The sequence below is a fragment of the Buceros rhinoceros genome, unplaced genomic scaffold (assembly GCF_000710305.1).
Source record: "Buceros rhinoceros silvestris isolate BGI_N320 unplaced genomic scaffold, ASM71030v1 scaffold10604, whole genome shotgun sequence".
Taxonomy (NCBI): Eukaryota; Metazoa; Chordata; class Aves; order Bucerotiformes; family Bucerotidae; genus Buceros; species Buceros rhinoceros.
In genome coordinates, this window is record NW_010406492.1 from 28,398 (window position 1) to 55,203 (window position 26,806).

General features: G+C 39.6%; 1 protein-coding gene across 1 annotated transcript in view; it reads left to right on the forward strand.

Annotated features, from left to right (window-relative positions):
- Positions 1-867: 867 nt before the first annotated feature.
- PALLD (palladin, cytoskeletal associated protein) overlaps positions 868-26,806 on the forward strand; it is a 36,615-nt gene continuing 10,676 nt past the window's right edge. The window contains exons 1-5 of the mRNA XM_010134109.1: positions 868-1,557; positions 13,513-13,648; positions 16,006-16,107; positions 18,241-18,462; positions 23,460-23,609. Coding sequence (XP_010132411.1) covers positions 1,043-1,557; positions 13,513-13,648; positions 16,006-16,107; positions 18,241-18,462; positions 23,460-23,609 — 1,125 coding nt within the window. The 5' untranslated portion in view covers positions 868-1,042. The remainder of the gene's footprint in view (positions 1,558-13,512; positions 13,649-16,005; positions 16,108-18,240; positions 18,463-23,459; positions 23,610-26,806) is intronic.

Genomic DNA, 26,806 nt, shown 5'->3' on the forward strand with positions numbered 1-26,806 from the left:
AAAAAAAAATATTTTGGGAAAAAAAAAAAAAAAAAAAAGGAGCAGTGCATGGTCTGGTTTGCTTCACTGCTGAACTTTTTTTTTTTTTTTTACTTAATTAACATTTTGGAGTGTTCCTGCATATTAGTTTTTTAGTCTTCATTGTTCTGCTAGTGAATGTCTGCATTTCTAAAAGAAATTCTGATTTCTATTTGAGCTGACAGTACTGCAATTAGCAATTCCCCTGAACTGTATTCAGTATCTAAGATATGTCTAAGGACCTACAGTTAAGAGTAAAAGTCTAGGAAAAAAAGTGGGACTAAAGACATGTGGAAGCTCAGTTCACCATTTCCTTAGGTAACAAACGTTCCTTGGAAGTCTTCTACGCTCGTCTACAGAATCATAGATGGTTCTAACACAGAAGTTGGTCCTTGTCTCCAAGTACCTCATTAAAAGCATAGCAGTAATTAGGTCGGTCTGGTCAGCCCACGGAAGCTACAGCAGAAGTCAAAGCTGAAGTTGTCTCTGTGTAAATATCTGAGGCTTATTGAAACAGAGCTAGAAACCTTGCTAAGGACTTCAACATTTTTAGCATTACGTATATGGATTGCTCTTTTAAAATATCCTAAGCCCGTCTTATAATTTACCTTTTCTAAGAATTGAAGGTTCTGTTAAATTCTATTACGCACATATTTTTTTCCCCCTTCTTGAGCTCAAAAACCAGAGCTTTGTAACAAGGTTTTAGCTCTGAAGAAATAGGATTATTCAAGAACTTTCTCTGCTGTCTGATTTTCCTAGACCGTAGATCAGTGGAACTTTTTCTTCCTCCCCAACCAGCGCTACATATCTGATGATGTTTTTGTCTGTTTTTCCTTCCTACAGTGACCCTATAAAAATACAGCAGCTGCAGAACCAAATTCGTCTGGAGCAAGAAAGTGGCCAGTGGTATCATCGCCAACAGCAACCTGATCATCATCAGCACCCTCCCTCTTCTCCTTCCTTTCCTCCTCCCCCCTCCTTCCAGGAGCTTGAGTCTAGCCAGCCTGTCACCTCCCCTGTGCCAATGAGTATTCTTAACTCTCACACTTCCCCAACCATGCAGTCTTCCAGCTCCTTCAACTATGCTCGGCCTAAGCAATTCATTGCTGCTCAGAACATCAGCCCTGCTTCAGGTTATGTAACTCCATCTTCAGGATCATCTACATCCAGCCTTCCTTCTCCTATGTCTCCAACTGCTTCTCAGAAACAGTTTGGGAGAATGCCTGTTCCCCCTTTCTCTCAGCAGTTTACTCCAGAAGGGGAGTATGCCTGGTCTCCTTCTTCTCCATCGCCTCCGCCCCCACCTCCACCTGTCTTTAGTCCAACCACAACATATCCTGTGTGTGATTCCTTTCCACTTCCACCTCCTCCACCCCCTCCTCTTCCTTCACTTTCTTCACCTTCCCATAGCGTATCTCCAACTCCCAGATTTCCTAATTCCGGACAGTCTCCAGCAGCTTTTCTCAGCTCCATGCTGCCGTCCCAGCCACCACCCATTTCTGTCAACGCATTAGGCCTCCCAAAAGGAGTGACTCCTCCGTAAGTATCAGCTAATGAGTATCTTGAGTGTACTGAAGATTATTGCTTTTGCTTCATTTTATACTTCACTAGGGTCCTTTGCTGTTACCTGCTATCTGAGAGGGACAGATACATGAACTATTTGCAAATGCCTCTGGCTAGAGACAGGGTATGATATTCTAACCCTCACAGGAGTGAAAGAATCCTATAGTAGGAACACAAAAGAAGAAAAGCTAAAGTTTTAAATTGAAGTTGATGAAAATATGAAAGCACAGCAAAAGGCATGCCCCAGGTGGTGGAAGGAGATCCAAAAAAACCCTTCTTATGACCAGTTCTTTTAAAGGCACATGGTAATAATCGGTGATATCTGCATTCCATGTTCCTGTTACATCTGTAGGTAGAGAAATATCAAGAGACCGTTGTTGAGAAGTCCCTATAGATTTGTGATACTTAAAGTATAAGGTATTAAAGTATACATTTGACAGCAAAGTAGTGATAATAAAATATTGACTTTTGGCTAGAGTTTTTGTTCCAAGGAAGTTTGGAAAAGGGTTTAGGAGGGGATTTAGAAAAGCAGCACATAAAACCAAACAGAATCCCTCCCTCTAACAACTCTGCATACTTGTTTTCCCCTTTTGTCTTCTCTAAAGGCCAAAATAGTATTTTGGAGCATGTCGGCTCCCATCATAGATCAGTTTGTCTTTCCACTGGCACTAGACTCTCATTCCATCCTTGGAGAACAAAGAGACATGCTGAGGAACAAAAATGAGAAGAGCTGTATCCAAGGCTTATTTATAACTTTGCCTAGAAGTTTGTCTAAACATATCTACGGTATCTAGGTGACTTGCTCAGCTACATAACGTTGCGGTGGGAACTTCTGTTATTTCAGTCCAAAGATATGAAAAGGAAGAGAAGGAAGAAAGCAGACATATCAAAGTAATAAATCATGTATATGCTTTAAAAAGCATTTCTTTATCTTGATTTCTGTCATATGGCTCATTATGAAGTCTGGCCGTAAAACAGATTTAGGAGAAAAATGAATAAATAGTACAGTTTGCCCTCGAACTCATAAGAGTTGTGAATTTGTGTCTTACTGTGTCCTTTGCTCTGGCTGAGTTTATCTATTGATATTGACTGCTGAAAGCTGCATGATTCATTTGCTGACAGGTTGACAGGTAAGCACAGCCGACAGACACCTGACATTACCCCTGATTTTCCAGGAAAGGCTCTAGTAATGTTTCTGTACTTCTGGATAGGAACTAGATTCTCTTTCAAGTTCTCTCCTGTGTGCTATGAGGGTGACAGCAGCAGCTTGAACCTCTGCTATGTCCTGTTTCCCTGTTGTGCTACGTTCATGCACACATGTTCTCACTTGAGGCGTGAGCTCTGTTCCTCCTCAATCCCTTCCATCTCTGGAGAGAGAAGCATCTCCGCAAGGATTCTTTCCCCTTCCCCATGTCCCTCACTTCCCCAAGCCCGGCAGTGGTCTGGACGTGCACATGATGATGTGTCTACCCCCGGACAAGGCAGCAGCCTCTGTCTCTGAGCTAAGGGTGAGGGGTTGGCCGTTTGGCCTGCTTTCCCTCAGGAAATGCAGTCCAGATGGGAGCTGGATCGTGTTAACCATGCTGAATGTATGTGTGTATAATTTATCTATATAGATACACAGTGAGCGGTTGTCATCTGAGTTATAACAATAAGACATGGTAAAAGATGTACTGCCTGATGCAAAAAAGAAAGAGAAAAAAAGTGTTGTTATGTATCTATGATGCCAGTTTTACCCTGGCCTCACCTTTTTCATTTTGCTGTATAGGTTACTAATGTCTGGTGTGTTTTGCTGAGCAAATCATTCTGTTTTCCAGCATTCTCATACCACTCCTGAGAAATTCATCCTATTGCCTCTCTTCCCCCCCACTTTTGGTCTCTTTTGCTTCATGGTATAATTCTTTTTTTTTTTTTTCCAGTTTTTATCAGTTTTTCCCCCTCCACTTTCACTTTTTGCTTCTTTTCTCTTGTCTTTTGCTCCATCCTCACAAATCCTCTTTTCTTTAACACATTTGGCTTTCTGAGACGTTGTAGGTTTTGAGTCACTCACTGTATTCCATAACCTCAGCCTGTAGTCTCACCATGTACTCTATGCTCTCCAAGATCTGTTGATTGAAAAGGGTGACACTGTTTCCTGACACCCAGTCTGAGGAAGGAACTGGAGCATTCAAAGTTTTGCTGCAGCTCAGTGTCTAAAATGCTAGTCAAGCCACTTAGCTTTGTCTCTGCATCTTTATCTGTCATGTAGTGGTGATACTGAGAATGTGATCGTGGGTTGCTGAAAGTGAACTATGCAGAGTTTGAAATATCTTTCGTAGAAAGGAAGTACTTTTTTTTCTAGAGACTCCAAATACAGTGTCTGAAGTGGTAGGATTTCCGCTTTAGGCAATAACTTTGTGATTTATTAGTATATTTTAACATCAGTGGACCTGTCATTGCATTTAGATTCTTCAACATTTTCATATCAAGTGCCTGTAGCAGACAAAATGCTCTTAAAATAGTTCTGCTTTCTGCTTCCAGTGCTTTCACGGATCCGTTCTCTTGCCTTGTCTTTTTGTGTGTGTGCTTCAGGCTTGATAATCCACATATTTTTATGGTCTTTTTACCATGCTTTTCTATTCTTTTCTCTCCCATGCATGGGTACTGTGACACTCCTAGCAAATATCTGTAAGAAAACAATAAATATTTAGCCTTGTCAGAGTCTCTTGTAATTACTAAAAAACACTTTTTGGTGCAGTAAGAAAATTTGCAGACTATTTTTTGTGAGTTATGCATCTTGATATATTTTTAATTTTTCATATGTTTCAATTATTTTTTCATTACCACATTACTACTTTCATTACTATCTGCTCAGAATCAGTACTTGGCAGGCATCTTTCGTATTTTCTTCAGATTGCTTTTGTGGTAGAAGCAAAATTAAAGTAAAGAAAGATTGCAGGTGGAGGTAATTATTTTTTGAGATGGTCAAAGGCAGCATCAGTGAAGTTTTCTGTAAAATGCAAGACACATTGTTGTATAGAAACTAACAGTCTTCATTTCTTGTCATGAAGTCAGACCTTCTCTCCATCCAGGCATTTCCTTTGCAGTGTATGTATCATCTTTGTTCCTCTTAAACTGATCCAAGGAAGTGTTCTCCCTCTTGTTAGGTAAGAAGTCAGTCAAAATATTTCTAACTCTGTCTTCCACCCCTGTACTCTGTGAGCCCGCTTGCAGTAAACACCACGCTAATGTTTCAGCTAAAGGTTGACCTTTTCCTTGGGTTTGGAGCGTGAGATCCTGTGGAAATGACAGCATTGTTTAAACCAGTTTGATCAAATGAATATTCTTTTCAGTCGATAGATTTGGAAACATTGCATTTGGGTCTTCTTGTTTGCTTGGAGTCGGGGGTTTTTTGTTTGTTTTTTAACAACACGTAGACTTACAGCCTTGCCTGAATCATGAGAAAAGCTACTTGTGAGTTGGCTACATTTTGTTTAGGCATCTGAAATATGGAAAGCAGCTTTGTGTTGTTAGTGTCTAGTAATTCACTTTTAAATATTTTAAGCATTTATGTGCAATAATTCTGTGGTAAATGTTTCCATTGAATAAAATATATCTTATCTTTCCAGTAATCTGACACTTCGCAGTGACACTCATTTTTAAGCTGTGACTAAGGTGGTGTTAGCTGAACAAACTTTGGGAGTAATATTTTTTTTTTATTAATGGGACTAATTTGATAAATTTGTGTGTTGCCAGAGCATAGTGTTATTAAACAGAAGTGCTGCATAGCTAATTAAGTACTTAGGGGAATTCTGAACACTTACCGGTTATTTCTGAGGTAAAATTTGGCTGGGTTGAGCTTGTTGGATACAGTTCTTGAAAAATCTCAGATCCTTCTTTCTTTTCCTTAAGAAAACTCTAGAGTGGGTGGATGTGTTGGACTCAGGTTAGGTTTTGGTTACAAAAGACTTGCAGGAAGCCAGGTTAATTTGATAGAAACCTAGAATTGAGGGGGTCTGTCCACAGTTAAATCTGTAGAAGCTAGAATTTGGTCTTCATTGTTGATAGAAAAAACCCAAATTACATCTGTATGAAAAGAATTTAGTATACTTACATATTCTAGGTAAGCACACACACACGTTGATAAGTTTACATGAGCATTTGTGAAAGCAAAATTAATCCCATGAGAAAGATTTAGTGACTATTTAAATAATCATAAAATACCACGTTGGAAGGGACCTGAAGAACCAGATAATAAAAATCCTGCTTCAAAAAGGTGTGAAGTCATCCAACCTGGAGAAATGGAATCTCTAAGTATAAAAAACTTGTAGTGTCAGCTATATATCTATCCTTTTGAAAGCAACTTTAAAAATTACTTTAAAGTAGACATTTTTTCTTTGACTTTTTCTTAAAGTAGATATCTTCAGTAAGAGTACCTTAGTTACAAATATATCAAAAAAAATAAACACCTGACTCTACAGAATTGGTGAATGAACGTGATTCTAGTTTTACTATTTTGTGGAAAAGAATAGAAAGTGGAGAAGAGAACGTTGTTTTAAAGACAAGATTGTCTAAAGTATCTTGTAAAAGCTAAATAAATAAGCTGCTTTTATCACTTTGCATAAGAAATTTAACTGCTGTTTTAACAATCTTTAGAACCTTCAATTCAAATCTTAAAGGAGATTCTGTGGGAATCACGAGAATAGCAACATTAGAGAGAGATCTGCACTGTTTTCCCCTTTTGACTCAGCTGCTGGTCTGTTTTTGCATCTGTGTACTGTAACGTGTCCATTGAATTCTGTCTCGCGTAGCACTGAAGCAGATATTGTAGTAAACCTTATGTTATAGCAGTGATGGTGGAAAAGCTGAGGAAAAGCTACACTGCTCCATCTTTTTATTTAAAACCTTTCAACAGTCTCCCAGTAAAAATGGCAGCTTTCATTTTAGAGTAAATCGTATTGCTGTCCTACGTGGACTGGACCTTTACTTTTCCCATTTCCGCATGTCTGTCACAACTGTAAAAAAATGGAGGTTACCTACAGTGTGATTGATGTGAAAATAGCGATATGTAGGCGGAAGTACCTTGGTGATGAATCTGAGGAGAAAGGTCAGGCTGTTTTCTTGCTTCTGAGGGATCTCACCTCATCTCTGTATGCTGCCCGTTGAGTCATACCTGCAGTTATCCCTGGATCTTAAGAAAATCTATCTGAAGACAAGTATTTCTGTAACTGGAAAAGTTCCAGCTAATATTAGGGCATGCATTCATTTCCAACTCCCAATTTTCTTAAGCTATTGTTCCTGTTCATTAGTCCATTTTTTTTTTAAAGTTTCTTGATTTATTGTGTTGTAGCACCTTTTCCTGTGGCTTGGATGCTACTTGTGGCTTAAACCAACTCCAGAGTGGTTTATTGGTGCTGTCGGATCACTTCTGGGTGATTATGCTAAGAAACAGCCCATTTTGGGGGCTTTATTTTTGCACAACGTTAACACCTTTTTATTATGTACACACGCATGAATAGCATAAAATAGGATCTATATCAGCTTTTTGCAGCGTGATGAATGCGTGTTTGTTCCACTTGAACTTTCCAATCCAGGTCATTCCTCAGATCTAATCAAAAATGCTCAAAAGATCAAGGAACTAACGTGGAGACAAACAGACAATAACCAAAATAAGTGACGTGATGTATCTTAACATTCATTTTTATCCAGTTCTTTTTCTAAATGGTATTTGCAGACACTTAAGAATGTTATGACAAGGGGACTTAACTAAGAGAATCAGTACATGGACTTCTCTGCTGAAGAGAGAGGCTATTTGCAGCATTGCTTTGCAGCTTTTTTTGGTCTGCATATACTTTCTTCAGAGGATTTAAATTTTTAATTATATAAGCAGATACAAATGCCACAGTAATGTCTGTGAATGTAAAAGCCAGGCTCGATAGTTGCTGACACCTTAATCAGCAGCATTTCGTCAGCTGGAGTAAAGGTTAATATTTTACATTTTTACTTTAATTACCTTTTCTCAGTGCACTATAGGTTTTTCTTCACATGCTTCTAGCAGTCACCTGTTCTCAGGATTTCAGGACTAAGAGGACTGTACCAGCCTTTTCTGCATTCAGGAGCAGTCAGTGCTTTAGTGATTTCTTCTCGACCATCAGTTCTAGCATAATGCTGGTAACAATCAGAAATGGAGATAAGATTATTCGTTACAAAACAGGAAGTATTTTTTAAAATTCATATTCAAAGATATGTACATATTTTGAAAAGCAAATGGCACTTCTGTGTCTATGGTAACCAGTGCAGCATGAGGCAGAGGCATAACTTGCTCAGGTGGGGAAGGAACTGAACAGGAGAATGAAAAAGTAATTCTTTTAGTGAGTAAAAATGCATTTTTTTAAAGATAAGCCTTGGAAAAACGAATTTTTGGTGGTAGGCATACTGTTTGTAGGCGAGTTGGTTCTGTGTTATCTAACCATTAAGAAGGATCAGACTTGCTCAGAGATACATGATCATATCAGTATCAGTCTTGGTCCTATCCAATGCTGAGGCATGATTTTTTTCTTCCTCACCCCCCCCCCCCCCCATCGTTTTCAAACCTCTCTTTTGGGGGGCAGACATATCAGTATCAGTCTTGGTCCTATCCAATGCTGAGGCATGATTTTTTTCTTCCTCACCCCCCCCCCCTACAGTTTCACAACCTATTCTTGGGTGGTAGAAATAAAGGTAACCAAAGTTCAATTGTTTCATTTAGTGCAAGTCATCCTTAGTCAGGTCCGTGCCTCAGGCATTCCCTTAGATCGGATGCGTGTAACATCACATTACTGAACAGATCTGACTCCTGGTCTCCACAGTATGTATGACAAGATCAGACTAATGCTCTTAATAGGCAGCTGCAGCTTCAAAGTTTGTGCTCTGTTACAGTGCTTGTAGTAACTTTGTTCTTACAGTAAGTGAAAAATGTTCAGTGGGCAGGAATTAGCTGTATTTTTGGAAGGCTTTAGTTCTAAGGGAAAAATCAAGTTACTGTTCATTACCTCAGTACCAGAGAATTGATTTGGATTTCTGTGAAACTTAGCCATGTTGGCTGCAAACAGGAATTTGTTCTTGGAAGGATAACAACAGCCAGCCTGTTGCCCTTGTTTACACTGTAAAAGGTAAATAGGAAGAGAGGGAATCGCATCCAGCGTGCACTCTGTGTAATTAAAACATGAAAAGTACTGCTGGTTTGGCCTTCTGTCTAAACAAATGTTAGGGCAAACATTCAAAACTAAGGAGAGCCAAGCCGATGTTGCAAAAACCTTTGCTGTCAAAAATCTCTGTGTGAACTGAGATTACTGGAGTTTTGGCAGGTTTGTGGCGCCCTTTCTGACCAAAAGAGTTCAGGCTTGTGTGCTTTTATCTGTGCCTGTATTCGAGCCCTTAGCGACTTAAGTGACGCGTGTTTCGGAGGTGTTTAAAACCTGTGTGGATTGCAGCCCAGCTCTCAAAGGCTGCTAGTTTCTTTGCAAGTTTGTGGTGGTGATTGTGTGCTTGAGATTAAGGTGTCAGTATCTTGAAAGGTGCCTTCTCCAGCTACCCCCTGCTACCTTAATACTCACAATGTACTCTGAAACTTGCATCAGGCAGAGAACAAACTTACAAACACATAACTGAATTGGCAGAATGTTTTGTTTGATACTGTCCCTCAGAAAAGATCAGAAGTAAACCGATGAGTCACTAAGGAGGACAGCTATTTTAGGAACCTAATGGGTCCAATTAAGAATGTGAAAAATATTTGCAAAAAGCAGAGGAAGAAACTTTGCTGCCAGGCTGTCTTGACGTCTCTCAGTCTGAATGGATCTGCGCTTCAGAGGGCAGATTTTCCAAGGACCTTCAATTTGCTGCTGTTGCCTTGTAGCCGTTTTGAAATTCATCTGGAGAATGTGTGTCTTAAGAGCTAACTTGGTGTGTGGATATGAATGTGTGTGTGTGGATATATATATTTATATACGTATTTTAAAGTGTGTCTATGTAGAGAAAGAAAGATTCTAGAGAGGGGTGGAAATAGAGCATCTGCAGGAAGAATTACATTTCCTCATGCACCTCTTTTTAAATTGGGACCAAAAATAGTCCTGAAAGAGAGAGTTTTTCTGAATGCATCTGAATAAATTTTGACTGATGCTCTTTTTTATAGTTATATTATTTTAACCAATCTATTTAAGCACTTCCTTGCTTAAATATTTATTTGTAAATGTATATAAAGAGACAAGAATCTATTTTTCAAGGCAGGTCTTGGATGACACCTCCACACCCACTGTGCAAAGCTCAGGATGTTCTGGGACATAATCAGAGATCTGGAAAGCTGTTAGGGCATCTGTCTCTCCTGTTAAAAGCTACCAGGGACCCCCAGGCCATTTTTTAAATACTTGCATACCCTGTTCTTAAATAAAATTCCTTGGCTTCCCTACTTGACTTGTTCCAGTGTTTAACTGTCACTGCTGAAGGGTGGAGAAAGGAGAGTTGTATGTTGTTTTTGTTTAAACCAGGCCTGTTGTTCTTCAACTTGTTTTCTGCTTATCAGTCTCAATGAACAGGGATAATCATTGAATGACAGCTATTTTCTGATGTTTTATGTTTGATTTACCTGTCTGTCTTCAGATATTCTCCTCGTTTCCTGACTAAATAAACAAGATTTGTGTGTGTGACATAGCTTGTCACAAAAGCTATGCTTTTAAATCCATCTAACAGTTTTCCTGTTCTAAAACTTTCCAGTTTGCTGTATTTTTCTTGAAGTGCAGTGGTAAAACCGGATTCAGTGACCGACGGCAAGAAATAAAGGAAAACAATGAGGTTTCATGTCTTGTGCTAATGTGTCCCAGAATTGTATTTCTTTTCCTTTTTGAAATAATGGTTATTGTCCAAGTTTTAATCTCGCAAATTCTTGAGAGCTGCTAATGTGGTAATGCTAATTTTCCATTTGTGTTGCTGTCATGTTTTGAACATTTTTCCTGAGTTTCATCATCATTAGATCACCTCTAGACTAATTATGATTATTGTACTTGCCAGTTATTACCTGCGAGTTGCAACCTCTGCAAGTTCAGTGTCATCACTCAGGTTTAGAAACGTGCTTTCTGTTTCACTGTTCCAGCTGATAAGACTGAAATGCTAAGTACTGAGCTTAGGATACCTTTGGAACACCTCATTGGTCTATATTCTTCCAGTCTGATAGAAAAAAGAAAGAACGTAGCTAGTCACTGATCAGCTTTTCCAGACAGTTATGCAGCTATATAACAGAAATCTCAGCCAGACTCCGTTTCCCTGATTTACTAGGGAACTTTCTGCACCTCCTGAGGGCTTACTCAGAAGCCATAAACTGAAGTGTATCAAAGTTTCTTCTTTTTGCCCTTATCTGCATGCCCTTCAGCCTGACAGAAGGAGAAATTCGAGGTTTGATACGATTCAATTTTCACTTCCTTATTACCCTACATTGTTTTGAAATGGACTGTAGTATTGTTTTATTACATTTCGTATGGACATTGAACTTACTGACCTGTGATTCTGTTGATACTCCTCCTCCTTTTAAAACTGGCTGTGTTTGCTTAGGGGTTTTTGTTTTCAGAGAGATGTGATAATGCTTCAGAAAATGCTTTAACTCGTTGCTTGAAATCCACTCCAGAGCACTTAGCCCATCCCTCTCTTCATGCCCTGTTGTGACTTTCTTTGGTAAAGTTTTACTTTTACTTTTTTTTTACATTTTACTTTTACAGTCTGTTGAGCGCCAAGCATAAGCAGCCTTTTCCTGCCGATACTCTTTTTATCATTGGAAGAATGTGAAAGAAAAACTGTGTTTCTTAATGTATCACTTGAAATTTTCAGGGTAGGATGCATGTCTCCATTAAAAGCTGGCACAGGGTTTCCTCAGCTTGAGGCTGAATTTGAAATTTGCTGCCTTGAAGTTGACCAGATTTGTGTGTGTATATGCATCCTTATCTAAACAGTTCCATGGCAGTGCTGGGCTGTGTTGCTTAAGGGTCTGGAAGATGAAGGCAAAGACTGTGAGGCAGATGACACCTTTCCACTAACCTTCCAGCAGCCGGTCCAGCCTTCTAAGGCGCATTACCTTCTGATCCCCTCTTCCTACCTTCTCCTGTTCATTTTCATTCCATATCTTCCTTTACATTTACTACCTCCACTTTTCTTGAATTATTGAAGCTTCTCTCTCTTGAAGAGACCTTACCCTCTTGGCATTCTCTTGTGTCCCTGTAGATGGGATAGTTTTGCTGACTTCTTCCCAGAACAGAGTGATTTTCTTTGTTACTTGTGACTGAGAAGATCCCCAGACAAATGCTGAGGGAATTACTCTGCCTGGTGACTGAGAAGATCTCTAGCTAATGGCTGAATATTTCTAGGGTGGAGGTTGTTGTTCTCTGGCTTTTTGCGATATGAGGCAAATGTCTACTCTTCTGCTGTGATTTAATGTGAAGATACAGTTCTTTTTTTACAAGAACTTCACCATTTTCCCATTTTAAATTTACTCTCAGTAAATGTTTTAGGAATTTAGACAGAAATGTTTCCAATTATTGCCTTCTCCACCTTTCCTTAATTCCATTCTGGGTATTGACAGCATATGTGATTGTTTCACTTTAATCTAAAAATTACCATTGAAAGAATTACCACTGAGGAATGGAGTTTCTCCAGCCATATTATAGAAACATAGTACCAAACAATATCCAAGAAAATTTGTTAGCTCCATGTGATTCTTGTTTAACATTTTGGTGCTGGTAATTGTTATTAAGTTGTGTATCGGAAAGAAGTTTACCTCTTATATGCTAGTCTGATTTTTTTTTTTTTCCCATTTCTGTCACCTGTGAGTTTGTCAGTTTATCTGGATCAATTCCATGTTTTGCATAAGTCATTCCCTTGTAATGGGCTGAGCCCTGGTAAATTGTTGAAGTTAAAAAAAAAAAGAAATCAGTGCAAAACTAATATTGAATCAGTACTGGTGTTTTAAACAGTAATGTGTGACTTCACTGGAGAAGTGGGGTGTGCCACAAGTTTAAAATACCGATAGCAATGTTGATTTCTTCACAAATGTGTAAGAACAGCTGATCTCCAGTGGAAATGATTATTGTTAGGTATTTCCAGCAGTAGAGCCATCGTAACATTACTGAAAAGTGTTGGAAATGACTGGAAATTCCTGTGCCATTCTAGAAAATGGGAGCGAGACATCCTGGAAGTGCAATCAGGACTGGTAGGCTGCTATGAGGAATAGCTTGGCTCTCTGAATGCAAACTGCTACGTGGTTGCTATTCCTCTGTAAAAACCTGATGCCGAGTTTTTCCCTGCTTTGCAGGGATGATTTTTTCTTTCTGCCAGGGTAACCTAGACTCTGTGAATGGCTCTTTTTTCAGAATCAACGTTTACATGTTGCCTTCCGGGTATGTGTTCACAGAGATATGAAGAATAAACATGAGGTTATGCATTGTGTATTGCAAAGCTGTAACAAGGAATTAGTTAATAAATAATATAGGAAATTAATAATTAACTGCCTTGTTTTACATCTTTCTGATCTTTATCCCTCTGGTACTTCACAGGAGCCTAGCTTATCGTCCATCCCTGCTTATCTAGTCATGCTTTCTTTTTCATGTTTCCTCTCACTTTGCTTTATTGTCATTGCTCATCAGTTTCCTCTCTGAGTGTGTGAATTTACAGCTACTCTTACACTACCCTGAGTCCTGTTTTAACTAATTCACAAACAAACTATTCACAAATAGTTTCAACTTTGTCCTTAAACTTAACCATTTAATCAGTGATGTGAGTTAGAAGGGATGATAGCATAGTAAGAAAGATGCTGGACCTCTAATTTCAAAGACACTATTTGTTTCATTTTCTTCACTAATAGCAGAGGTTCCAGATAAATTTCTAAATACCAATGTTTTCAGGAAAGCTCATGTGTTTTCCTGTACCATTTTGCAGGGGATTTCCCAAGAAAACAGGCAGAACTGCTAGGATAGCATCAGATGAAGAGATTCAAGGGTCAAAAGATGCTGTAATTCAGGATCTGGAAAGAAAACTTCGCTTCAAGGAAGACCTTTTGAACAATGGACAACCGGTATAAGAACATAAAATACCCAGGGCAATGGGAGTGGTCATCAAGGGTGGTTTCTCAGATACACTGCATATAAGATAATTGTGTATAGACTATTTTTATATTTTATGCATTTATTCTTTTAAATATCGTTTCCAGAGCTGCATTCCCATAAGGAATGATAGTGTACATTTTGGCCTATCATTCCTTCACCTGTGGGACAACTTTATTTGGACTTAACAAAGCAACAGAGGTCTCAAAGATGATGAAATCGTATAAGAAGCTTGGACAGTCTGTACCTCAATGGCTTTTTCAGCTTCAGAAACTATTTGCTTTTGACTGTTCATCACTGGGTGGCTGGCCAGAAAGCATGTGTGTAACTCTCGATCACTCCAGGCTCACTCTACATTTTGTTCAGCTGCTGGACAGCAGGGACAAAGAATAGGGGGTAACTGGACATCAGAGAAGGACAAGGCATTTCATCATGAGAAACAAACCCATTAGGAATCAGGCATCATTAGATCCTGCAGTTTTGGGACTTTTTTGGCCAGTAGTATAAGAACAACCTGTAGAACTAACTGACATACTTTATCAAGAATTAATGATCTCCTTGAGGAGTCAAGAAATGAGGTAAAATGGGCAAGTGTATCAAAAAAATTTAAATGCACAGCCACAAAGTTCTCCATTAACTTTTGTGCATTCTAAGGTATGCATTAAAGATAAAGTATCAAATTTTTCTTGTTCGGGTTTGATGAGAAACAACGTTCTGAAGACTTGATTACAGTTATTAAGGCATTGATTTAAATGTCTTTGAAGCAGGAATCTCTTTTAAAGGGAATGTAATTTTTAAAATGTTGCCTCTTAACCCTGGTTTGTCAAGGAAGTGTTTTCAAAAGCATCTGAATGTCTTGGGATACCTTTATGTCACTGAAAGGTAGCGTGTTTTAGGTTTCTCAGGATCATGCTCAGAAATTTGCTGTTTGCTCCCATGTCTGAGATGTTGACTATGGTGCTGTAGTTCAAGACAGCCTATTGAGTCACGCTGTCTACTCCATGGCTGCCAGATTCTGGCTCTTAATAAGGTCCGTGGAGTGAAGTGGGAAATGTTCAGAGTGTCCAGTGCTTCTGTATTTACCTTTCTCCATTGACTGTGTAGAGTTTGTTCTCCAGCAGTTAAGCAAAATCACTCTTCTAGTGTATAAGTTTACATTTTTTCAAAAGAGGTGGACACATGAACAGCTTGACTGTCAGTGCCTGTTTTGGAAAGTAATGGAGATGTTTGGCCTGGACAAATGAAAAAGATGATGGGGCCTGCAGGGGAAAAAAAAAAAAACAACAAAAAACCCCACCAACTGTGATCAGATGATGTGGAAGCTTGAACCAAGTAAACTCTGGTTTTGCACTTGCCTTGAGGCTTTTGCCTTGCAGATTGCTGTCTTGGGTGATTCTGTTTGTGTAGTCATGGCTGTAGGCACTTGGAGTGATCACAAAATAAATTTAAGAGAAGGAAAGCCAAGATTGGTACCTAGTTTTCATGAATTTCAGCCTCGCTGGTTTAGTGACAATATGACATCTTTTAAATTATTTTTCTTTTTTTAATTAAAGCATTAGGTAGATGCAATTTTTACAATTTCCATTCTTTTTCTCTTTTTTTTTGTTGATAAATGAGGCATTTCAGATGTAATGGCTTTGCCTTTCATTCACTGGCATTTTTTTGCAATATTGATTTGTAAGCAAGTGTTTAAGTGCATGAAATGTGCTATTGGCCATAGAAGGAAAAATGATGAAACCGTTGATTTATACACTTCAGATTTTCTTTTAACTTGCTTTACCTTATGAATGTAAATTGTCTTTTATAAGCAATCTCCTTCAATCCAAAAAGAGTAAGTATAAGGAGAAATAAAAATCTTTAAAGAATATATTTTTCCATAAAGCTGTCATATTTTTGACAAAAAAAATGAAGTGGTATAGTATCTCCGTAGCATTTTTGGCAGAGTTTTCTGCCGTATGGTTCTAATGTAAAAATTGAGCAAAACGACTAGGAATAAGATTTGGGATAATTTGACATGCACTTTTTTGATGGCCATGCCAATTTAAGCAGTTCCTATTGCTCATTCCCGCCCAAGTTCCTGGCAAGAGGATGGAAACAAATGGCAGAGTCAGGGCAAGTGTTGATTAAGCCAGAAGAGCCACTTGTAATGCAAAAAAAATGCATTACAAACTGCAGTAGAAAATTTCTGTTACAAACATATTGCTGCTCTCTTCTATTAACTTATTTGAAGCATCGCTTACTGTCTAACTGCCTTGTAGCTCTTAGTGAAAAATAAGAACTTCTCTTTCTCCTTTTCCCTCCTCCTCATTCCCCTTTTGTATTTGTTCAGAGGTTAACATATGAGGAGAAAATGGCTCGTCGATTGCTGGGAGCAGACAGTGCTGCAACTGTCTTCAATATACAGGAGCCAGAAGAGGAGCCTGCGATACAGGTAACACATAGCTCTACAATTTCACAGGAAAATAAAAAAAATCTTCCAATTTTTCTTTCTTACAGGCTGTGATTCTCTTTAAAAAAGTACTGCATAAGACATAAATATACTCAGGATAGGACGGGTTTGATTACAGAAGTCATATGTTACCTATCAGAGGAGTAAACTGGAGGATCACATGCCTATTGCTCAGTTTTTCCGTGCTGAATAAGGTCGAGAGTTCTTGAATGTCTGTTCTCTGCTTTAAATTCTTCCTTTCATCCTATTCTGTCCTGACCTGTAAGTTTCTTAAGGAAAAAATACATCTACTATCTTGAAACTATCTTCTCTGTATGTGTGTAATCTGCACTTTTTGGACGCAGACCAGAAATACAACAGAAAGTCTGCTCGAAAGGCCAGGTACGTGCTCTCCATTGTTCGGATGCCAGAGCAGCTGTTTGGAAATGCGTAGCAGTCGTTTGCTTATGTTACCATGTAAAGCATGTTCTCCTGATAAAAACTTTGAGAAACTGTCAGGAATGGCTCTTGGTCTTCTTTCTGCCTCTTTATCTTCTTTTCTACCCTTGCAGGAATCTCGGTCTGTTGGTGCTTCTGTAGTGAGTCCTGTGGATAAGCAAAAGGTTAATGTTTTCTCCTTTATCTGTTTTACTTTTTTTTTCCATTGATTTTTTTTTTTTCTCTGTCATCTTTACCCTTTCCCTTCTACTGTTCTTGGTTAATAACAAGAGGTCACCTAGCGTTAATAACTGGGGACCTTTGGGCTGTTGTCCCTTCAAGGCATTGATGCTGTTCTGTTAGCCTAACCGTCTGAGGGCAGGCAGCTTGACCCCAGCAATGGTGTGCTCCAGCACCTTTCTGCTATAACGTTAACATACACTCACACCAACTGCCTTGCGTCCAAATCAGCTGCTCTTTAGGTACACCGTGCGTACTTCATGATTTACTTCTGTGGGAAGTAGAACAAAGAAATTAAAATAATGTCTGCACTTTGCAAAGGTGCTTCTCTCATCTTGCACTTTTTATCGTTATTGAGGGTTATAATGAGTTCTGTTACCAGTCAGTAGCAAGACTACACATCATTCCCAGACCGGAGTCAATGGTAGAAGATGGGCATGTGAAAGGAAGCTTCATATGAGAAATGTTCTATCTTAAATAAAATAAAGGGTCAGAGAAAATGGTCAAAGATCATTTGAAAGAGTGACTGTATTTCTGCTGACTCAGAAGAGCGTTAGCTATTAAAGAGTGAGGGGTGGGATGTGGATCTGCCTCTGATTTTTCTTACATTCTGGCACTATCTTCGTTATCACCAAGATTCAAAGCAGGACCTCTGTGCTGCGAAGGAGATAGAGTGAAGAGGTCAAGCAGGTACATAACTCTGTATGTCACTGCGACATCTCCCACTGTTTGAATGGCAAATTTAAACAAGCAGTAGTGTTTTACACTGGATGAAACTTCCCTCTCTCCTTTCTGTATCTTGAATACTCTTATGACAAATTTGGGTTTTTTAAGGAAGAAAGTGATACTTTTGGCGAGACAAAGGGGACCATGGTAATGGGAGCAAAGGGAAGCAACTGTCCTGGACTGGCAGCATTGCCATATTCTCTCTCTTCCACCCTCCCCTACCCCCCCATTTTAACAGGCAACTGTAAACAAAATCCATTTAGCCTTCTGGTGCAGCCTTCAGCACAGTTCTGTGCAAATAGCAGATGTGAACCATATGGTCTTCTGGCCACTGGGAAGCAAAACCCACCCTAAATCTGCCTGTACCCTCAAGGAAATATTAGTGTGTTTCTTTTGACTTTATGAACTGCTTCAGAATACTTTTATTCTTACAGGCTTTTTTAAAAAATGGAAAGAAAGCAGCCAATGACTTTCCTTCCCCATATAAATTAGACCTTGAAATAACATGAAATACAATTTTTGCCTCATACCAGATGTCTGCATTGTTTCATAGGGAAGTTATTGGAGGCATGGATTATAGTGTTTTTCTTCAGCAAGATACAGTTTCCTTTTATATGTAAAACCTTAATGGATTGTCAAAGATCAGTAGAATAAAAAAAAAAAATTGGGAACACATCTGGCTGAGCAATGTGTTGAAGCTGGACAGTAATACGTACCTTTCTTGTTTGACAGGAGTATAAAGTCTCCAGCTTCGAGCAAAGATTGATCAGTGAAATTGAATACAGGCTGGAGAGATCTCCTGTGGAAGAATCAGATGACGAGGTGCAACATGGAGATGAACCTATCGATAACAGCGTGTCACCGTATTTTGAGATAAAGCTGAAGCATTACAAAATCTTTGAGGGAATGCCAGTCACATTCACATGCAAAGTGGCAGGAAATCCAAAGCCAAAGGTAAGAAAAGAGGCTAAATGTTTCTAGAAACACTCTGAAGAGTTCTGTATTGGTACCTTACAGGGAGCCCCTGGCCCCCGTGGACTGTGTCTTACAGGAACAGCAGACATTCCCTCTTGACAAGACAGACTCCTAGCTGGTATAAACTGTCAGATCTCTTTTTGATGTGATTGGAATTACTAGGTTTAGGCTAGGCAAAAATCCTACTATGAGGCTTCAGCTCTTAGATTCTCCCTCCTGAGATTATTTTGCCTAGAAGTAATGCTTCTGTCATTTTCAGGTACCTTCAGGGTACATCTCTACCACAGAATGCAATGCGATGCTAGAAAACCCCCTGTGAGCTGGCACAGTAGTCTCAAAAGGAACCTCATCAGGTTAACGTGGGCAATTAGCTCAGACACAGCTACATCCTAATGCTAAAATATGTTGCTTCTGGTTCAGGAGCCAGCATGATACCTCTACATTCTTCACACTGCAGAGTTTACATCTACACACCCTAGCAAGACTAAATTGTATTGAAAGTTAGAGGAAGACATAATAAAATACCATGAGCTCCCATATGTTCCAACAGCAAGACGAGACTTGATGTGAGGTTTTAATGATGAACTTCTGAGGGAGGGTTGGGCTTGGGAAGCATTTCCTTTTAGCAAATGCAGAAGTACCAGTTGTGTGATGTCAGTAGTCTGGAAGAATGCCTTCCTTTGGTATGTTGTGTTTAACCATTTCAGAAATTGCTTGGCAATCAACTAGTTGACACATTATGCATCACGCAAACAGCAGCAGCTTCTTCAACTTCCTTGCCAAAGCCGGCATTTTACCCATGAGGTCCTTGCAGCTCTTAGAGTGACCTCTTGTGGATAGGGGCTCTTTTCTTCCTAGAGAAGATCAAAGGTGCCTTCTCTCTTAGACATGACTGCTTTTTCACAGACTGCTCTTTGACAGCAGTAGCCACATCCAAATCCCTCCTCTAGTGCTAAGTTTTACAGGTATTTAAGTTTTTGAACAGAGATAAATGCAGATAAATTTACATGTCCAATGACACAGGTGTATGATACTTCACAAACTGTAAAAAGAGAAATGGACTTTGTCAGGTAGCAGAGAAAGAGCAACGGAGAGCTAGGGCTCCATCTACATTAACAAGTAGTGCAGACCAGAAGAAAACCTGTAGAATGAGCTATCCGTCCCTGCATACATTTCAGGAGCTTTTACTTTAGGGTATCTCTAATCTCATCCCACAGGCTGAAGCAGATGCAGCACATTAGATGTGTTCTTGGAGCACATTTTCTGGCTTGGTTTCAGCTGAAAGGAATCCAGTTCTGTGCTCCAAGACCACAACACGATGTGAACCTCTGCAAAGTAAGTGGGGCTGATTTACTGATATTAAAAAAGCACTCCTGCTTCAAACTGAAGACATACACTGAGAAGATGAGCCCTGCCTGACTGAAACGAAACCTTTGATGTCCAGCATTACTTTCGAGATGACCGTACAGAAGAGTCTGTTGTGCTAAATAAGGGTGGAAGACAAATGGGTTCATGGATGGTTGAGGTGCAGTGTGCTGGAGAGGTACTCTTTTTGCCTGAGGTTTATGACTAAGTTGTTGGATCACCTAGTATGAGTCAGCCTTAGTCAACTTAGCCGTTCCCTAATTTTCACAGTTTTCAATTAAGGTGTAGTTTCACAGTCATCTTAATCTGATTTAAGGCAGATGAAAAAGGATGTCTCCTTTCCCTCACTCGCCTTGTTTTGGCGCTAGGGGTTGCACAGCCAAGAAACCACATTGTTAGTAATTCCCCTAAAGCACGGCATTATAAAGGAGTATCTGATGTGAATGCGCTCTTGATTCAGATACGATGTTCTGGTTTTCTGCAGCGTCAAATCATGCACATTAAGAATTGATTTGCTCTTGCATCTGGGACTATGACCCTTTAGTCCCTTCGCTTGCAGATGCTTTGTGTGATTTGTTAAGTTGCTTGGGATGGAACCAATTTCAGTCCTGTTGGATGGCTACTTGTTAGATGGGCTTTGCAAACGTCAAAGGGTGTATCTTCCCCTCATCTGCTGGAGCACACCAAGATAGCAATTTTGAAGTGCTTGATGGCCAAGGGCTGCCCTTCTGCTGTCATGTGTTGAAGCTGGAAGTGTTGCCCCTGAATAAATTCTTTACTTTGGCAAACAAAAAGCTGGAAATAATTTACTAACTTCAAGCTCCTCCCTTCTAAGTATTCTAAGCTCTGCCAAGGAACGGCTTTGGGAAGGACTGTAGTGCTTCTAAAATCTGGCATTCATTACAAGGGATTTTTCTTAGCAGGGTTATTGGCTTGATTTTTTTTTTCCCTTGAACATACCATGTAAATTGAATACTGATGTGCAAATTCCGTCTTCATAAATATGACTTTTTAAATTTGAGTCTACTTTTGTAATAACCTTCAGTGTAATGTAAAACTACTTCGTAATTAAAACGAGAGCCTGTGGTGATACAAGAGGGATACTTCTTCTTGAGGGATATTTCTCTTCAGAGTTAGGACAATGCCATACAAAAGGTTAATTGAGACATGAATGCTGCATAAAGCTCATACTACTCGCTCTTCACGTGGCTGAATATATTTCTTAGTGATTAAAAATGCCTGTGCTGCCCAAGATCAAAACCCCTTTTCGTACTGTGTATTCCATTGTATTTCTAGTCATTACACTTTGGTTTCTGAAAATCTGGTGCAAATAAAAGCAATCCAGATGTAGTGTTCCATGCTTACGTAGTTTAACGGTACATTTATTAAAAGGTATCCTAGAAATACTTACTTCACTGCAAGGGCCATTGTCTCCAGCAGTGGTAGTATAGTCCTCATTAACTCCGTGTTAGGTAAGGTAATATTAAGAATTTACTGCTCCTAAGTAAAACCCAGTGATGCCAGTGCTTTTAAGCTTAGTGGAAATAAGCACTGGACAGCATACGCATGATGCCTGGATAGCTGGTCCAGTTTGTATTTGCAGGTATTTCCATGTAATAATTCCTGGCATGTCTCCTCATACTTCTGATAAGTGCATTGTTGTTAAATAATTCCTACTTTTTGCACAGATTTTCAAGCATCTATGATGCGTGTAAAGCATGCAAGTTAAAACTCATTTTTTGCAGCCGTGTCGTTAGCAGCCTCCATTAGCACGTGTGTATAAGTGACCGGGTATCTTTTGCATCTCCAGTAAGTGCTCTGTCAGCAGATGAGAAGAGATGACTAAATCTTTTGTTAGCACCGCAGAGTCTCTGCAAGGCCGCTGACAGACTAAATGGGAAACAAGTATAACCAGCTATTGAGGAAATGAAATCATTTCAAGTTACGCGTAATGCTTGTTAATATAAAAGCCATACATGGTAACTAATTTTTAAGGGTACTTTGCACTCATTCCCTCCAAAACATTCTCCACTGATCTTCTGTGAAATTTAAAAGTCTATCCCCAACTTTCCCCCCCCCCATTTAGAGCTATGAAGTGTTGGCACGTATGAAGAACCTGGCACATTAAACTATCAGGAATTGTGCTTTGCTGTGCCATTTCATTTTTACTGGAAAGCCAGCACCCTTTCCTCGCAGTAAGACCTAAGTTCCCACTTAGAGAATTAGACTATGGAAAATGTGTGCATTTACCTCACGTTAAATAGTCTCAGCAGTCTTGTGACCAGGACAAATAAAGTTGTTGTACTTTGGACGAGTTGTTATCGTAAAAATAGTGCAGGTATCTGCACAAGTGACTTAAGCAGTGCCGAACACCACTGATACTATGTCTTAATAGACACTTCAGAAATTATAAATAGCGTCCTGCTTAAACATGGGTTTGGGAAGCTGACTGCAGCCTTCCTAGGACAAAATTTTTCACATATTGCTCTGTGTGTTTTCATGCATACACCACACATGTTTCTTTTGATTTGAGCAGATTTCAGATTGCAGTTTTCTATTGTTTTTAATATATAGCAAAAAACCCCCACACCAAAGCCAAAGCTAGGTCAAAATACTTGATTTTATTTTTTTCCCCAATTCAAGTTGAGGCATTAGAAGCGTATACATATTTTTTTGTGTAATTCATGGCTTACTATAAGATACTATTCTGCAGACATCATTTTTTTGGCTCACTGAAAGTAGATCTTGGGTCAGCCAAAGAATAAAATTATGTATCAAAAGTAACGGACAAGAGCCCTGTTTGATAGATAACGTAACTGTTCTGTACAACTTGGAACTTACATTGGTGTTGGCGTAAAAATACTGAAGGCTATCTACGCGCCGGCTGGCTTTGAAGTGTTTCCTTTTACTTGCTAAAGCTGTCCATTTCGGTAGATGTCTGTCACACCGGGCTGACGCTGCTGGTTTCAATCATGTAATTACCCTGAGTTGGCCCGCGCGCACACCAAACCGCTCACTGCCAGCGCGAGGGGCTGAATCGCCGTCTGGCTTTTTGGTTCAGTCCAGTCAGCGTAATGGATATGAGACAAAACGGCCGTTTCAACAGGGAGAGATTTACTTCTGTTTTATTAATCACTGAATTAATTATTCCTATAATTACTTTGGTTAATGCTTTTTATTCTCTGAAGAGAGAGCATTAGCATTCTTAAGTTCTTGTGGCAATTTCTTCAGATTTAAGCAAAATAAAAAATTAAATTAGCAATCTTCTCTGAAAGAGAACTTTTCTTTGTAATGACACTTACTTTCAGGTTTTGAAATGTTCAGCTGCTCTTCTGCCCTTGAGATGGCTACAGCCCTTACCTGCCTGTGCAGTTCTTTGGCAAATGTTCACACTGATGTCTTTCTCTTTGAACAATTGCTAACCTGTAACTTGGCTTTTAGTGAAAGTGGTTTGTGGAGCGTGGTTCTGCACTTTTACCAGTTGGTGAAACTGCTTTTCTTTTGATGCTTACCAGAGAGGTCTTCAGCAGCTAAGATTCGTTAGTTATTAATTGAGAATTGATGACAGTGAGACCCACCTTTCATCAGCCATGCCTTGTTTTTTCCCGTAGATTTATTGGTTTAAAGATGGGAAGCAAATTTCTAAACGAAGTGATCACTACCGAATTCAAAGAGAGCCTGACGGGACTTGCTCGCTGCATACTGCAGCCTCCACCCTGGATGATGATGGGAATTACACTATTATGGCTGCTAACCCACAGGTAAATGAAGGTTTGGCCCCAGAGCAAACATGCTTCTGGACATAAATCTTCAGAAAACTATCTCATCTTACGTGTGCATGATTTAATTAAATGATGAAATCATTGTAAAGTGTGCAGTTAGATTTCTGTTTTCATCTTGCATCAGTAGGGTGGGACCTTTCTATCTCCAAGGGATTAGCAACTCAACAGCAGGTTTTTCTTTCCTATGGTTTGAGGTTTCAGAGAAGAGGGGTGTTGTTTTTTTAATCACTCTACCACCATTTGTTTCAGCCGATAACATCTCAGTATCCTAACTGAGCGTGGATAGCATGCATACTATAAAGGGAAAAAAAAAATATCGTTTACCAGCAGAAGTAACTCAATCCAGGGACTTAATTTTTCTTCTGTCGACAATACTCACTGACTGAGGCCAGCTTTTTTAAATGAGTGGGAGTACATTGCACCTCAACATGTTTACATTAGGTACTGATTGCAGTTCTGTAAGGCAAAAAATTCTAGCACCTATTACGCAGCGGGGAGGTCTCCTGTTGATCTCAAAGTCTTAATGTTTTTCTGAAACGTGGAGTGGTACTGGTTTTGTAATATGATTTGTTCTTCACAGGCCCAATACAAGAGCTGAGGTGTACAACAGAAACGCACTAGTGTGTTGGAACTTAGAGTTCGTGCATCCTATTGAAGTAACTTTTCAATCCGTTTTTCCTACAGCACAGTAAATTGAGGGGAAAGATTTGCACGTGAGAAACCAAGGCAGTAACATAACTTCAGGGATGTAACAAATTATTTTCCTCTGTAGCACCAAATCTCTTGCCAAGCCCAGGCCTGCAAGTAGAATCACACTGTCAAATAACAAACTGCATCTCTGAGAACAGAGTTTAATCTAACCAGGAGTGTTGTGCTCTGTTGTGACTGTTGCTAGGTTACTTAGCACGACACTGCCATTTTTGCCTTGCTCTGTAACTGTCAGTCCTGCTCTCGTTGCAGCGTTTGTGAATGTATGGGACTGTGCACACAGACGACACACAAGGAGCGGTTTTAGGTGACATTCTACAAACCATAGTAGTTCAATCTAAGTAGTTTAAATGTTCTTTCTACATATAAAGTAACAGAAATAAAGCAATAGCGTAGGGCCAAGGGAATTCCTCAAGCTGGGAGCTTTTTTTATGTGTTATAACGCTTGGTACCATTTAAATTGTGGACGTTCACAGCAGGTTTAAAAATGATGGCTAAATACATATATGCTCAAGGCAGGAATAGCATCCGGTTCATCTTCCTCCAAGTGTTGTGCTGGTGCACGTGCAGAGTTTCCCTCTGTAGCGTTACTGCATGATCCAAAGTCTTGGAGAACCTGGTGAATACACTGCCTTTGCGTTTGGGCCCTGTGCTCCATCCCGGAGTCTTTAGGGGGCTACTTTTTAGCCCATTCTGACACAACAGTGACCTATCAGTAGGTTATCAGTTCTGGTCACTGGTGACACTAGTTTGTTCATGGGTTTTTAGATGTACCAATATGAGTTGGTTTTGTATTGTTCCTAGCTTGGGGATTGGAAAAGCAGTGCTGTTAAATGACAAAATTCTGAGTCTATGCTTTTTTCCCCCCCTCTTTGGAGAAGAACCAGAAGCATCCTTCTCTGGCTCCCCTAAAACAAAACATCTGCCTCTTCCACAAAGCCCATTCTCCTCTTTCTTCACAGTTTAATTCCCAAGCAAATAGACTTATCTCCTTCACTGTTTGCTTGCTTTTACTTACGAGTTCAACAGTATGTACAACGGAGGCAAAGGGCAGCGATGAGTTAATGTACTGGCCTTTCACACTCTAAGATGTGGATTCCAATTCTTGTGAGTCACCCTGAGTGGAAATAATTTTGGCATAGCCTTCTTAATTCTAATGGAAAGTTGTCCACATCTCAAAGCTATCAGAAATTTACGCAAATTTGGCAAATTTTCCTTAAGAAAAGCAAAATACAGTAATGTAAGGGAGCCTACCTGAGAATTCTGATGGACTGGTAGACGTTTGCTAGGCTGTGTTTTGGTCAGTGCTATTGGAAGCACCAAACTACAAAGCAAAAAAGCACATTCTTAGCTGATAGAAATTGATTTTACCAAAGCAAGGATTCAGTTCGTTGAAGCTCTGACAGTATATGCCATCTCATGATCTGGACTAATATTCCAGGTTTTATGTATGTAAAATGACTTGTTGACACATCTTGGGAATCGTCCGTGGTCATTAACACGGCAGGCACCGTTGCCTGCGATGTCAAGTGCAGTGATCTGGAATTAAGGTCTAGCACGCCTCTGGGGTTTGCAGTAAAATTTGCTGTTATAACTTAATCCAGAACAAACTGACCCTGGGCCTAGACAAACACAAAACCTTGCCTGTTTTAGGCCTTCAGTTACAGGATACGTCCCTTAATCTCTTTCCATGAGCTGTATGGGCTTAAGTCCTTATTTTCACCTTCTTTCCTTTTACCCCATTCTCCCCACTTCCTTGCACTATGCACCCGCGGTCCTCCGTCCGGATTCCCTTATTTTCAAGGCCATCTTTCCATGAATTACTTCCCACTCATCACTTCCTTCCCATTCATCTCCTGACTTTTCCAGATCTTCGGCTTCCTGCTTGTTCTTCCCTATCCAAATGCCTTACTGTCCTTTGTGTTTCCAGTTGTGGCGCCTTCATGTATTGACATATGCAAAAACTACCCCAAAACGTGTGAATTCATCACCTGCCAGCAGAAGATTAATATGCAGTGGTGCCTAAAACAGAAATTTATTTGTTCCAGATGTCTTTAATGGTCTTGTAACACATAATAAAAGCTTTTGTTGAAGAAATTGCTGGAGGTCATGCACAATGGCTTATTTTCATGCAAGTGTTTTTCTTGTGGACTAAACAGGTCGTGGGAATAAAAGTGAGACACAGAGAATTCATTTCTAACAGTCCAGCAGTAACGTGAAGGTCGTTGCCATTTGAAGACTGCCTCTGACCCCCAGCAAAAGTGGTTTTTGATGGGCTTTGTCCAATTGTTAATGAACAGCTACTTGCAACCCCTGAATTACTGTGATAAAATATTTGTCACTTCATGCTGACAGCACTGAGTGTGGAGCTCACAGCTCAGAACTGAAATACAGTTCTGGGCAATACCTTGGCAGTGCTGGGTTAACAGTTGGTCTCGATGATCTTGAAGGTCTTTTCCAAACTAAAT